This window comes from Salminus brasiliensis, chromosome 5 (genome assembly GCF_030463535.1).
Source record: "Salminus brasiliensis chromosome 5, fSalBra1.hap2, whole genome shotgun sequence".
Lineage (NCBI taxonomy): Eukaryota > Metazoa > Chordata > Actinopteri > Characiformes > Bryconidae > Salminus > Salminus brasiliensis.
The window spans coordinates 1,786,729-1,801,751 of NC_132882.1; the positions used below are offsets into that span (position 1 = coordinate 1,786,729).

General features: G+C 43.8%; 2 protein-coding genes across 2 annotated transcripts; both read right to left on the bottom strand.

The window, feature by feature from the left end:
• Positions 1 to 2,553: 2,553 nt before the first annotated feature.
• Positions 2,554 to 6,031, bottom strand: LOC140555892 (uncharacterized). The gene is made up of 2 exons (XM_072679230.1): positions 5,920 to 6,031; positions 2,554 to 4,747 (listed from the first exon to the last, which is right to left on the bottom strand). Exon 2 carries the CDS (start codon positions 4,514 to 4,516, stop codon positions 3,680 to 3,682), a length of 837 nt encoding a protein of 278 aa, XP_072535331.1. The 5' UTR covers positions 4,517 to 4,747; positions 5,920 to 6,031; the 3' UTR covers positions 2,554 to 3,679.
• Positions 6,032 to 6,510: 479 nt separating this feature from the next.
• LOC140555883 (uncharacterized) lies at positions 6,511 to 12,373 on the bottom strand. The gene is made up of 3 exons (XM_072679221.1): positions 12,304 to 12,373; positions 8,603 to 10,182; positions 6,511 to 8,495 (listed from the first exon to the last, which is right to left on the bottom strand). Exon 2 carries the CDS (start codon positions 10,068 to 10,070, stop codon positions 8,607 to 8,609), a length of 1,464 nt encoding a protein of 487 aa, XP_072535322.1. The 5' UTR covers positions 10,071 to 10,182; positions 12,304 to 12,373; the 3' UTR covers positions 6,511 to 8,495; positions 8,603 to 8,606.
• Positions 12,374 to 15,023: the final 2,650 nt, after the last annotated feature.

A 15,023-nucleotide genomic window follows, 5' to 3' on the forward strand; every position in this document is an offset into this window, starting at 1 on the left:
CGCTCCACGGACAATGCCATCACCACCACCCTTCATCTCTCCCTTACCCACCTGGAGAAGAAGGACACCTACGTCAGAATGCTGTTCATGGACTTCAGTTCAGCATTCAACACCATCATCCCACAGAACCTCACCAGGAAGTTAAGCCTGCTGGGCCTCAACACCCCCCTCTGCAACTGGATCCTGGACTTCCTGACAGGAAGGCCCCAGTTAGTCCGGTTCGGGGACAGCAGCTCCAGCACCATCACCATGAACACTGGGGCACCTCAGGGCAGTGTACTGAGTCCTCTGCTGTTCACCCTGCTGACTCATGACTGTGTTGCGAAACACAGCTCTAACAGCATCATAAAGTCCTCCGATGATACAACTGTGCTGGGTCTCATCAGCAAAGGCGACGAGTCAGCATACAGAGAGGAGGTGCAGCAGCTGACAGACTGGTGTACAGTCAACAACCTTCACTGGAATGTAGAGAAGACCAAGGAAATGGTTGTTGACTTCAGGAAATCAAGACCGGACCACTCTCCGCTCAACATCAACGGCTCCTCTGTGGAGATTGTTAAAAGCACCAAGTTCCTTGGTGTCCACCTAGCGGAGAACCTCACCTGGTCCCTGAACACCAGCTCTACAGCCAAGAAAGCCCAACAGCGTCTCTACTTCCTCCGGAAGCTGAGAAAGGCCCGTCTCCCTCCACCCATCCTCACCCTCTTCTATAGGGGAACCATAGAGAGCATCCTAAGCAGCTGCATCACTGCCTGGTTTGGGACCTGCACAGCCTCTGACCGCAAGACCCTCCAACGCATTGTGAGGACAGCTGAGAGGATCATCGGAGTCTCTCTCCCCTCCGTCATGGACATTTACACTGCCCGCTGCATCCGCAAAGCAACCAGCATTGTGGATGACTCCACCCACCCTTCACACAGACTGTTCTCCCTCCTGCCATCAGGAAGAAGGTACCGCAGCATCCGGTCCAACACGACCAGACTCTGCAACAGCTTCTTCCCCCAAGCCATCAGACTCCTCAACACAACTCAACTTCTGAACTGATATCTTTCTGGTACATGTACACTCTCCCTCTCTCTCTCTTTACAACCATTTATCCCAGATAACATGGGAAGCATTTTTTGCACAAGCATTTGCACTAATAACATGTTGCACCATGGTCCTGGAGGAACGTTGTTTCGTTTCACTGTGTACTCTGTATGTAGTTGAAATGACAATAAAACCCACTTGACTTGACTTTAAAATTGATAAAGGGTACTGCTATTAGTCAGATAACCTTTAATCAATATTTTGTGGAAACATTTTTTCCTTAAGTGTAAAAAAATAGCCAGACAAAAATATTTTCTAACTGCAGAAGAAGAATACCACCTCACTGCAGCTGACATATAAGCTGCGAATTTCCCCACTGCGGGACTAATAAAGGACTATCTTATCTTAAAAGGATGTACATTTCTGAACTGAGCAGACCTGCGTTCCTATATGCCCTTAATTTGCCTTAAAAACGTTATCACTAGAAATCAATACACCATCAATTACAAGACAATAAGAGAAAATCCACATTGCTCATCCTGAATCTGGGGTTTAACTATCAGATAGATTCACCTGTCCAGTACCTCCACCCTAGTTACCCAGTCCAGAGGCACTGCTCCTGAGGTCCTGAATTAGCGTATGTATATTAAATGCTGTATACAGAATTTTGGCCCTGTGTGTATAGTTTTACCCTATGTTGGATTTTAGAACCCCTTCTCCAAAAATAATTAAAACTTGTGCTCCACAATGTTCTCTCATTCGTTTGTTTTTAATATTTCCTGGTCTTCAGGTCCTTTAAGAGTGTATGTAAACTTCACACCACGACTGTATTTCCATAGTAATGCCCAAACTGCTGCATCGTAAGGTTTAGTTTTTTAGTGACTGTGGTTTGATTTACCTTGATTGATTTGCATTTTTTTTATTCATTGTCATTGAGGGTGTATTGATTTGTAGTGATAACGTTTTTAAGGCAAATTAAGGGTATGTAGGAACGCAGGTCTGCTCAGTTCAGAAATGCGATATTATGTGGGTATGTCAAGACAGTAGCCCAATGTCCTTCAGAAACTCCGGGCCAGTCTGATCCACTCCCAGGGCTTTGATACGGTGGAGCTCAGTGACTTTGGCCAGAGAAATGGATCTGGACTTGCTGGTAGCCTCCAGCCCCACCTCCTGGACAGAAGGCATGTTCCTCTGGTTTAGGAGTTTCTTAAATTGTTCCTTCCAGACAGTTTAAAGCCTTTACTGAGCACACTTTGGACAGTGTCCCTATCTGAGTCATCAGAAGAAACCCTTTCCTCCAAACATTTAGAATTCAGATGTTTTTAGAGTAATATCTAAACAAGGCTGATGCATTTTGGAAACTGAAAAAGATAAAACAGAACATTTTGGACACAATGATCAAAGATATGTAGAAACAAGGTTGCAGAATTTCATAAAAAAATAACACCTCTCCAACTGTAACGCATTGATGGATCATACTTTGGGCTTGTCTTGCAGTCAGTGACACGAGGAACATTTCACTGGTAGGGAGAAGAATGGATTTTATTGAACGGCAAAACATTTTGAAGTAGACACATTTTGCAAGGATGAACAGACAAAAACCCTACAAACAAGAACTGAAAGACCCTCAGCTGCTATGAAAAGTGTTTACAATCTGTGATTCCACACATTCCAAAGGGAGTGTTTTTATTTTACAGCATTCCTTATATCACAACAGATTTGTTTCATTTGACATGCATTGTGTTGTAGCCTTACTGCACTCATGTGCTTATGAAGTCTTTGTAGAACTGAATTTCCACACTCTCAACAGATGTCACAAGGCAGCAGAAGTCTCTAGTGAACAAGCAAACAGCTACAGGACCTGTAGAAGTACCTGTACAAGTCCTTTAGACAGACAGGAAGAAACCTTTACAGGAACCAAGACTCATCTGGTCATCACCAAATAGCAAAACAAATAAAAGCAGGAGGAAAAAACTACTGGATATGCAGAAGTGCCTGTTGAGGGTCACGGTCAAGTTTACCCAGAATATTTGTCTGGAAAGCAAGTCCATTACAGGGAACCATCACATACATTCAATCACACCTACTACAGTAATGAAAACTGAATAAAATAAATAGAGCCTAATACTATACAGGTGTGATCAGAAGAAGTTATATCACTGGGAATGAAGATTAGATCTATGATGAAACTGTAAAGAATGTAGGTATCAGTCTTCACAGGTGGATAAGTGGAGCATGGTGTTCCGTGGCTTGGCTGAAAGTGGCTCCACGGTTGTTGTGTTGGTCTGGGGGGCAGACAGCTCTGAGCACTTGTTTGTCTGAGTTTGCTGATGTCTTCTGAGATTACCACTCAGCCTAAAACTCCTCCCACACACTGAGCAGTTAAACGGCTTCTCTCTGGTGTGAATGCCTTGGTGTTCTTTGAGGGAATAGCCTCATCTAAAACTCTTCCCACACTTTGAGCAGCGAAAGGGCTTTAACTCTGTATGAATGTGCTTGTGGATTGTCAGGTCACTTATTCCTCTAAAGTTTTTCACACACTCTGAGCAGTAATACAGTTTCTCTCCAGTGTGAATGCGCTGGTGTTTTTGGAGATGAGCTTCTTGGCTAAACTCTTGCCACAGTATGAACAATTATGGAGTTTCTGTGCTCAGTGAAGGAGCTGGTGTTTCTGAAGGGTACTCTGTTGACTAAATCTCTTCTCACAGTCTGAGCACTTGTACGGCTTCTCTCCAGTGTGAATCCGCTGGTGTTTTTTCAAGGTACTCCCATGTCTGAAACGTTTCCCACAATGAAAGCACTCATGAGGCTTCTCTCCAGTGTGAATGCGCTGGTGTGTTATTAAGCTACTTCCACTGCTAAAACTCTTCCCACATTCTGAGCAGTGATATGGCCTTTTTCTTGTGTAAACGCACTGGTGTACCTGTAGATTATGCACTTCTATAAAACTCTTCCCACACTCTGAGCAGTGATACGGCTTCCCTCCTGTGTGGATGCGCTGGTGTATCTGAAGATTACGCAAGTCTGTAAAACCCTTCCCACACTCTGAGCAGTAATACAGTTCCTCTCCAGTGTGAATGCGCTGGTGTCTTTGAAGATGAGCTTCATGACTAAAACTCTTGCCACAGTATGAACAATTCTGTTTCTGTACTGAGTGAAGGAGCTGATGTTTCTGTAGGGAACTCCGTTGACCAAATCTCTTCTCACAGTCTGAGCACTTGTACGGCTTCTCTCCTGTATGAATGCGCTGATGGTTTATTAAGGTACTCCCATGTCTAAAACTTTTCCCACACTCTGAGCAGACATGTGGCTTCTCTCCTGTATGAATTCGCTGGTGTGTTATTAAGTGACTTCCATGTTTAAAACTCTTCCCACACGCTAAGCAGTGATACGGCCTCTCCCCTGTGTGAATGTGCTGGTGTAACTGGAGATTATACAATCGTGTAAAATTCTTCCCACAGTCTGAGCATCTGAGGGTGCTGGTCATATCTGCCTTTGTGCTTTCTGTGGTGATTTGGAAGATGTATGTAAATGTAAGATGTTTGAAGGTTAACTACAGAGTTTTTCTAGGTCTTCTCCTGGAGAAGAAATGTATTTTTACATTTTCCACAGCATTCTTGATTACGGCATAGCCTTATATGTTTATGGATGTCAATTTAGCCTGTACAGGAAACTGGACTCTAGGAGCAAGAGAAGACTTTCAACTGGTCATTCATTCCTAGAGGAAAAAAAAGACATGATCAGTACAATTGTAAACACCTTGGAAACAAGATCAAAACAAAATCAAATCACATCACAACAACAGGTTTAAAGGTGAGTAAAAACTGCATAGTTCAATTAAATGGTAAAACAATACAAAATATGTACATAAGCATCAACTTACACTATATGTATTATGTATGTATGTATTATTGCACAGTTTCAAAATGTTCACATTACTATTTGCATATAGGCGTTAGATAAGATGTTATCATTCCAAATTCTGTAGTGTGACAGTGTGAGTGGGGAGAAAAGTCCTTGGTAAGTGTGACTCAGCTGTTAGTAAAAATATTGGCACCCATTCCCCACATTTCCCAGATCATTTATACAGTTTTTCCATGCAGGTATTATTTATTTATTATTTATTTCATTAGTTTATTTCTTTTGTTTTCTCCGGTCAAATCTGGCACTCTCAACTTAATATTCAGTAGCACACACTTCATAAACAATAACTGAAATCAGTCATTTCCTGTAATCCTGACTGACTTACTCCTCTCTACTGGAATTCTGGACCACTCTTTTTTTTGCCAGCAGCTCCAGGTCCTCAGATCTGAAGGGTGCCCAACAGCCTTTTTTCAGATTTCTGGTGTCCAAGTCCTTAGAGCTGTGTCTTAAATGAAAAGTAGGACCTCTGATGGAGACTCAACTTTCTGAAACTGGGTCCTACACTGCACTCCAAAATTGTTTTGTTGTCTTTAGACTCCATTAGACCATGAAGGTGCCAGAAGCAGCTAAACAACCCCAAAACACCTTCAAACATCCACAGTAGGACAGTAGGGGGTAGCAACAACACAACAACCACAAAGCAAACCCCTTAACAAACCATTGCAACCACTTTCCAACATTACAGTAATCACCTGGGACAGCACAGCAACCAACTGGCAGACCATAACAAACACCTAGCTACACCATACCAACCAACCACCTGTGAGACACCTGAGCAACTGCCTAGAAATGAGAACCTCTTAAGCTGTGCAATCAGGCACTGTCCTTCAGACACAACATGCTCAGAACTATCATGATCACATTTGGCCCCATTCAATAAAGCAGCACCATACTGCCCACCCCTCATGTTCTAATGATCAATAAAACCCACTCTGTAAACAATGTGAACACGTGCTGAACAGCTACCTCTCTTCTGCACAGCAGCTCCACCTGCTCCACCCACTCCAGTAACGCTGGTAACCCCGGAAAAGCTGGAGAACCTGGAAGAGTCTTCTTCTTCAACTTATTTTGGTTGGGGAAGCTCAATAGCGCCACACTTCGGGCTGAAGAGGGCATCAAAATAGAACCACGTGGTCAGCGTTGGCTTCAACACACCCGTATCCCGACAGCCCCGCCTCCTGCACTGCGATTGGATAGTAGTTCTTACAAGCAGTCCACCGATTGGCCAGGAGACACGTCGTTCACCATTGTACAGCCTGTAGACCACAGCAGTCCGTCCACTTCCATGCAGTTAGGAGAAGTCATCTCCCTGACCATCTGTACCCATGTCCAAATGTTTGTGGACACCCCTTCTAATGAATGCATTGAGCTATTTTGAATTGCACCCATTGCTGACACAGATGTGCAAGTTCACACACAGCTTGTCTAGTTCCTGTAGAGAAGTATTGCCAATAGAATAGGACTCTCTGGAGCAGATAATCATGAACCTATACCTAGACACCATGCTGCCTAATGTCAAGCATTGAGCTGTGGAGCAGTGGGTTTATTGTCACATCACATTACACAGGTGTAAAAGTGAGTAAAAAAGGTTTACAGTACACAGGCCCTCACAGTGTAGTAAAAACACAAATACATTCAAAATAAAAATAAAGAATATATATATATATATACATACATTAACTTACACTATACACACACACTTTACACCGTGATCCAAATTATTATGCAAATTATTTTTTCCTCTGATTTTCTAGTCAATGCAATGACTATATAGTATAATATTCAAGTCATCATGCATTAGAGTATAAATCGAATTGTATTGAACAAACCTCTCAATTATAATAGTATTTTTTGTTTTTTTAATTTACTGCAATCATACGCTTTTTCTATCAAAACCATCTTAATAAAGGATCTCTTCCTTCACATATACAATTCTTCCATTCATTGAACTTTAAGTTTCTTTAAGTTTTTGCTTGAATTTTTTTGCAGGGTGTCAGAACAGCCTCCCAGAGCTGCTGTTTTAATGTGAACTGCCTCCCACCCTCATATCATATCTTTTGCTTGGGGATACTGTATAATTTTCCACAGGGTTAAGATAAGATAAGATAAAATAGTCCTTTATTAGTCCTGCAGTTGAGGTCAGAGGAGGATGGTGGCCGCACCATGAGTTTCTCTTTTTATGTCTATAGCAGCCAATGACAGAGGTATTGTTTGCAGTATGTCATGCATGAAGGTAATTTTGCCATGGAAAGCACGGTTCTTCCTTTTGTACCGTGAAAGAAATTGGTCAAATTTTTGCACTGTTTAAAATATATAGGTTAATGTATATCTGAAATGTTGACATTACTATTTACATAAAGACACTGGATAAGTTGTTCAGATTTCCAAAATTCAGGTGTTCCACTGTGATTCTGTAGAGAACGTGAGGAGTATCTGGTGTGAATTCAGATGTGGTGAGGAGAAGTCTTTGGTGGGTACAGTGTGACTGAGGTGTGATGAGGCCAGTGCACTCGACTGATACACTGTACTGTGTATCTGGACAACTGTTCTCTGGAAGGATTGATGGAGCTCCATCCAGTACTTTTGGGATGAGCTGGGGATGAGGTGGGGTGGTGATCATCCAACATCCTGACCTTACTAATGCTTTTGTTGCTAAATGCAATCAAATGCTCTCAGCAATTCTCCTACAAAATTCACAGATCCAGGCTCTGTGTCTACCCTTAAAAAATAACTGCTTCCACAATGTCTTTTCTGTCAGTGTGGTGGGTTCTGTTCCCAAAAGTCACCCTAACTTGTGACCAAACTGAAGGACCTCACCTGCAACACATTTCCAGAACATTTCCACATTTCCTAACTAAGCAAACCAGCAATCCTGCACACCCTAACTCCTAGAATATATATTAATTACTACTAATCAATAAACACTCATAAATGTATGTAAACATATTTACATAAGAAGCCCTCCTGCCTCTGTCATGCCATCCAGGTGATGAATAATCACAAACAGGACTGGAAACAAACTGAAAATAGAGACCACCACCCCAGTTTCCCATTTCAGAGGTACTGTTCCAGAGGTCCATGCAACATTACACAGGCATGTTACCAAGACATTCCCCCAGCATTCAGAGCCTTCAGCAACTCTGGTCAAATCTCATTCACTCCCATTGCATTGCCACCATGGAGCTTTCCAACTATCTCCATGATTTCAGTCAGAGGAACGGATTTGGACAACCAGACAGCCTCCAGTCCAACTTCCTGGACAGAAGGCATTTCCCTCGATTTTAGGAGCTCCTCAAAGTGTTGTTTCTGGCACTTGACAACATCCCCAGCTTCACCATCCTTACTGAGCACAGTTTCAACAGTGGTCCTCTCTCTTGTTCGTAGTATTTTTAGAGGGTTTTTAAGAACCTCCTTGAACCAGGCTCCCCAGTTCTATTTCATGGCCTCTCCAAACTTCTTACATGCCCAGGGTTTATCTTCTGCCACTGCCAAAGCTCCAACTTTTTATAGCTGTGGCGTACCTTTCTCCTAAACAGCAACAACTGCACAAACATGATGTTCAGAAAAGTGTTATCATAAGAAAACAATTTCTGCATCTTCACCAAGATTTCAAAAGAACATATAAATAAGACATATTAATAATATTTACCACATCAATATAAAGGATCAATCTTCTCAGGTGACGAGTGGAGCGTGCAGTTCTCTGGCGTGGCCGAACGTTGAACGGCAAGTGGCTCCGCTGTGGTTGCGTTGGTCTGGAGGGCAGACAGCTCTGAGCACTTGTTTGGCTTCTCTCCACTATGAGTTCGCTGATGTCTTCTGAGATTACCACTCAGTCTAAAACTCCTCCCGCACACTGAGCAGTTAAACGGCTTCTCTCCGGTGTGAATGCCTTGGTGTTCTTTGAGAGAATAGCCCCATCTAAAACTCTTCCCACACTCTGAGCAGCGAAAGGGCTTTAACTCTGTATGAATACGTTTGTGGATTGTCAGGTCACTTATTCCTCTAAAGTTTTTCCCACACACAGAGCAGTGATACGGCTTCTCTCCGGTGTGAATGCGCTGGTGTCTTTCGAGGGTACTGCCCCACGTAAAATTCTTCCCACACTCGGAGCAGTGAAACGGCTTCTCCCCTGTGTGAACACGTTGGTGTGCTTTCAGGGCACCTAGTGTTGTACATTTCTTGTCACACTCTGAGCAGTAATACAGCTTCTCTCCAGTGTGAATGCGCTGGTGTTTTTGGAGATAAGCCATTTGACTAAAACTCTTCTCACAGTATGAGCAATTATAGAGCTTCTGTGTTGAGTGAATGACCTGGTGGTTTCGGAGATTACACTGATATTTAAATCTCTTCCCACACTCTGAGCACTCGTACGGCTTCTTTCCAGTGTGAATGCGCTGGTGTGTTATTAAGCTGCTTCCACTGCTAAAACTCTTCCCACACTCTGAGCAGTTATAAGGCTTCTCTCCTGTATGAATGCGTTGGTGTATCTGAAGACTACGCAATCGTGTAAAACTCTTTCCACACTCTGAGCAGTGATACGGCCTCTCTCCTGTGTGAATGCGTTGGTGTATCTGGAGATTACGTGAGTCTGTAAAGTTTTTCCCACACTCTGAGCAGTAAAATGGCTTCTCTCCAGTGTGAGTGCGGTGGTGTTTTCGGAGAGAAGCTTCTTGCCTAAAACTCTTTTCACAGTATGAGCAATTATGGAGTTTCTGTCCTGAGTGAATGAGCTGGTGTTTCTGGAGGGAACTCCATTGATTAAATCTTTTCCCACACTCTGAGCACTCGTACGGCTTCTCTCCTGTATGAATGCGCTGGTGTCTTTTTAAACTACTTCCATGTCTAAAACTCTTCCCACATACCGAACAGCCATGTGGCTTTTCTCCTGTGTGAATGCGCTGGTGTCTTAATAAGTAATTTCTATGTCTAAAACTCTTACCACACTCTGAGCAGTCATATGGTTTCTCTCCTGTGTGAATGCATTGGTGTACATGAATATTACGCATCCGTGTGAAACTCTTCCCACACTCTGAGCAGCTGTGAGAGCTGGTCATGTCAGTCTTCGCTTTCTGCATTGACTTCTGCTGAGTTCTGGAGCTTTTTCTGGATGCCATATTTTCACATCTTATTGCTGTCAGCAGTAGTTCTGCTAAAGGATGTCCTAATGAGTTTGTGGAGGTAAATTTAGACTGTGCAGGGGGATAACCTCCCACTGGTCAATGAGTTCTGAAGAAAGAAGGAAAAAAAAGGAAGCACAATGGGAAATAACTGGGGAAACAATAGGGTTACAAATCAGGATTATTGTCATCACATTAATGCAGGTGTGCAAGTGAAAAATTAAGGTGCATAGTCCCTTATAGTAGTTAAACAACTTTTAAAAAACAGAAAAATGAGAATAAACACTCATTACACACATTAACACAGACTATACATGTTATCACACTGTTTAAAATAGACAAGGTACTAGTATATAAACTGTTCAATGTGCAGATGTTTACATTACTTTTTATATATAGGCATTTGATATGGGTGAAGGTGTGGTTAATGTATTGGCACTGTGTGATGAGACAAGTAAGAGGAGTTTGAGACAGACTGTGGACTGGCACTGATTGTGTTACTGGCTGTTCAGCAGCCTAATAGCCTGGGGGAAGAAGCTGTCTTGGAACCCGGCTGGTTCTGGACACCATGCTTCTATACCTCTGCTGCTTTAGAATACTCCCAGTCTTGTTCAGACAGTGGCTGGTGTATAAATCCAGAAGGCCTGTGATAAGCACCACCCACTGTGGAGCTTTCTGCTCAAGACTGGTGTGGTTCTTATTCCAGGCGGTGATACAGCCAATCAGAATCCTCTGCAGATGCAGCTTCTTTCCTGAGGCGGTAAGATTACTGAACACACTACTGGCCCTGAATGTCAAGATGTTTATCTTTATCCTTTCCAATCTATCATAGTCTGATCACAGGTATTATAACCATCACTGCACACCTGAACTTACACTCTACTCTACATGCTACTACAGGACACTTCTGCTGAAATTGTCTGTTACATCTGGTTGTCATCTGCACAAAACACTCTCTATTCATTTTCTGCTTGATTCCACGCCACCTGCTTTTATTTACAGGTATGTCCAAAAATATTTACACTCCCGTACTTCTTTCAGAAAATGCCCCATGCCTCACAGAACACTGATTCAATTACAAATAACAATTACTTAATTAGTAATTGAGGTTTCAAACACCTCTCTCCTAGAATTCTGGACCACTCTTCCATTGCCAGCAGCTCCAGGTCTCTCAGATCTGAATGGTGACTTCTTCCAACTGCTATTTTAGGATTTCTCCACATGTTCAATAGAATTTAGATCTGGACTAATTCCTGCCACTTCCAACCGCTATAGCACTTTGTCTTAAGTAGAAATTAGGCTTTGGGTAATTTCCTTGACTGGCCTCAGCTTTTTGACACAGGGCCCTTCATTGAACTCCATAATTCTTTGGTAGTCTTCAGATTTCAGATTTATGTGCACAGTGCACAAGGCTTTCAGAGCCAGAAGCAGCAAAACATCCCCAAAATACCTTTGAGTATTAGCCACACCTTAGCAACCATCAAGCAACCACTTAGCAAAACTGTAGCAACCAACAGGGACAGCATAGCAACCCCTTTGCAACAGTATCATAAACACATGTGATACCAAATCAAACACTTAGCAACATTATAGCAACCACAATAGAACAGTTTCCATATAGGAACTGATTTTACTTCTTATATCACAATGATGCAAATACACCAGTTACACCCAGACAACCACATGGGTGACCACAACAACCATTTGGTAACTCTCTAGCAAACACCTGGGACACCATCACAGCCAGCTAGGGACACCCTAGCAATCACTAAGCTTTGGTAACACCAAGCTGCACTGTCTTATGTTTAATATATATATTTCTTACATAGTACAGAGTTCCACAGTCAGAACCCTCCTGTTCTGTAGGTGGAGTAGATCAGTGCTGTCCTGCTGTAGAGCCTCACCACAAGCACTTCAGTGCATCAATGTTCTGCCAGGTTCTTCAGATGATGAACAAACCATGACCTGAATCTGTTTACAGATCACTCTGATCTGACCAACAGTCTCCTCCAACAGTGAGTGTGGACACGGTTAGCAGCTCAGGAGAGACCGAACAGCACTGGAGAAGAGCTTGAGCTCCAATCAATGCTGAGCCTTTTAAACATCAGAACAGCTGGACTGTGTTCTTTACATATACATCAGTGGGGGTCAGGAAGGTGGTCCCTAGCTACAGACAGTCCAGAGAACCCTGTTCCACTGTAAACAATGTGAACACGTGCTGAACATCTACCTTTCTTCTACACAGCAGCTCCACCTGCTCCACCCACTCCAGTAACGCTGGAAGCCCTGGAAAAGCTGGAGAACCTGGAGAAGAGCTGATCAGCTCAGAGTCCTCCTTCTTCACCTTATTTTGGTTGTGGGAAGCTCAGTAGCGCCACTCCCTGGGCTGAAGAGAGCATCGCAGTGGAATCACGTGGTCAGCGTTAGCTTTAACGCACCCGTATTCCGATAGCTCCGCCTCCCGCACTGCGATTGGATAGTAGTACCTACGAGCAGTCTACACATTGGTCGTTCACCATTGTACAGCCTGTAGACCACAGCAGTCCGTTCACTTCCATGCAGTTAGGAGAAGTCATCTCCATGACCATCTGTACCCATGTCCAAATGTTTGTGGACACGCCTCCTAATAAATGCATTAAGCTACTTTGAATTGCACCTATTGCTGACACAGATGTGCAAGTTCACACACACACACACACACACACAGCTTATCTCGTTCCTGTAGAGAAATATTGCCAAATATTGAACATATAGGCACCATGTCTAATGCCAAGCACTGATCTGTGGAGCAGTGGAACTGAGCTTTAATATCACATCACATTACAAAGGTTATTATTATGCAAATTATATTTTTTGTCAGATTTTCTAAATGGTTGATGCAAATGACAGTTAGTATAATATTCAAGTCATCATCATCAGTATAAATCCAATTTTATTGAACAAACCTCCCAATAATAACATAACACAGTACTAAATAAAATCCAAATTATTCAGTTTATTTGAAACATTTTATAGGTTGTAAAGAACTGGAGATGGTGATTTGTTTAATTTGCAGAATTAAGAGTCACATTTAATGCAAACAACAATTCTTGAAATCAGAAACATCTTGGACATGTCTGACCTCCACCCAGCTCAAAGTCTTTTTGCCCCTTTGCCCTCTGGCAGGCGGTTCAGGAGCCTGTGCACCAGGACTAGCAGATTAAGAAACAGATTTTTCCTCAGCGCTGTCTCCTTACTGAACTCTGTCCACCGTTAATCCTTACACACTTATATTCTGGTTATTGGCGATATTTACTGTATAATTTGTTTTTACATTGTACATGAAGTGTATATTATAATAGCACTTTGCATTATTCCATTAGAAGTAGCTGCTGGAGTACCGCACTAACACACTCTACACAACCTACTGTTTTCTGGCTGATCCTCCACAGTAACATAGTATGCACATTCTATTTGCCCTACAAGCTCAGTCAAAGCTCAGTCTGTCTGATTTGTTTATTGTATCCTGTCTGCACTGCGTTGCGCTGTCTGTCTGCACTTGCACTGTCCGTCTGCACTGTGCTGCGCTGTCTGTCTGCACTGTGTTGTGTTGCGCTGTCCGTCTGCACTGTGCTGCGCTGTCTGTCTGCACTGTGTTGTGTTGCGCTGTCTGTCTGCACTGTGTTGTGTTGCGCTGTCCGTCTGCACTGTGCTGCGCTGTCTGTCTGCACTGTGTTGTGTTGCGCTGTCCGTCTGCACTGTGCTGCGCTGTCTGTCTGCACTGTGTTGTGTTGCGCTGTCCGTCTGCACTGTGCTGCGCTGTCCGTCTGCACTGTGCTGCGCTGTCTGTCTGCACTGTGTTGAGTTGCGCTGTCTGTCTGCACTGTGTTGTGTAGCGCTGTCTGTCTGCACTGTGTTGTGTTGCGCTGTCTGTCTGCACTGTGTTGTGTTGCGCTGTCTGTCTGCACTGTGTTGAGTTGCGCTGTCTGTCTGCACTGTGTTGTGTTGCGCTGTCTGTCTGCACTGTGTTGAGTTGCGCTGTCTGCACTGTGTTGTGTTGCGCTGTCTGTCTGCACTGTGTTGAGTTGCGCTGTCTGTCTGCACTGTGTTGTGTTGCGCTGTCTGTCTGCACTGTGTTGTGTTGCGCTGTCTGTCTGCACTGTGTTGAGTTGCGCTGTCTGTCTGCACTGTGTTGTGTTGCGCTGTCTGTCTGCACTGTGTTGTCTGTCTGCACTGTGTTGAGTTGCGCTGTCTGTCTGCACTGTGTTGAGATGCGCTGTCTGTCTGCACTGTGTTGTGTAGCGCTGTCTGTCTGCACTGTGTTGTGTAGCGCTGTCTGTCTGCACTGTGTTGAGTTGCGCTGTCTGTCTGCACTGTGTTGTGTTGCGCTGTCTGTCTGCACTGTGTTGTGTTGCGCTGTCTGTCTGCACTGTGTTGTGTTGCGCTGTCTGTCTGCACTGTGTTGAGTTGCGCTGTCTGTCTGCACTGTGTTGTGTTGCCCTGTCTGTCTGCACTGTGTTGTCTGTCTGCACTGTGTTGAGTTGCGCTGTCTGTCTGCACTGTGTTGAGTTGCGCTGTCTGTCTGCACTGTGTTGTGTTGCATTGTCTGTCTGCACTGTGTTGAGTTGCGCTGTCTGTCTGCACTGTGTTGTGTTGCATTGTCTGTCTGCACTGTGTTGAGATGCGCTGTCTGTCTGCACTGTGTTGAGTTGCGCTGTCTGTCTGCACTGTGTTGTGTTGCGCTGTCTGTCTGCACTGTGTTGAGTTGCGCTGTCTGTCTGCACTGTGTTGAGTTGCGCTGTCTGTCTGCACTGTGTTGTGTTGCATTGTCTGTCTGCACTGTGTTGAGATGCGCTGTCTGTCTGCACTGTGTTGTGTTGCGCTGTCTGTCTGCACTATGTTGTGTTGCGCTGTCTGTCTGCACTGTGTTGTGTTGCGCTGTCTGTCTGCACTGTGTTGTGTTGCGCTGTC

Coding starts and splice junctions, on each gene's coding strand:
- LOC140555883 (XM_072679221.1), bottom strand. CDS start 10,070: ATGGCATCCAGAAAAAGCTCCAGAACTCAGCAGAAGTCAATGCAGAAA.
- LOC140555892 (XM_072679230.1), bottom strand. CDS start 4,516: ATGACCAGCACCCTCAGATGCTCAGACTGTGGGAAGAATTTTACACGA.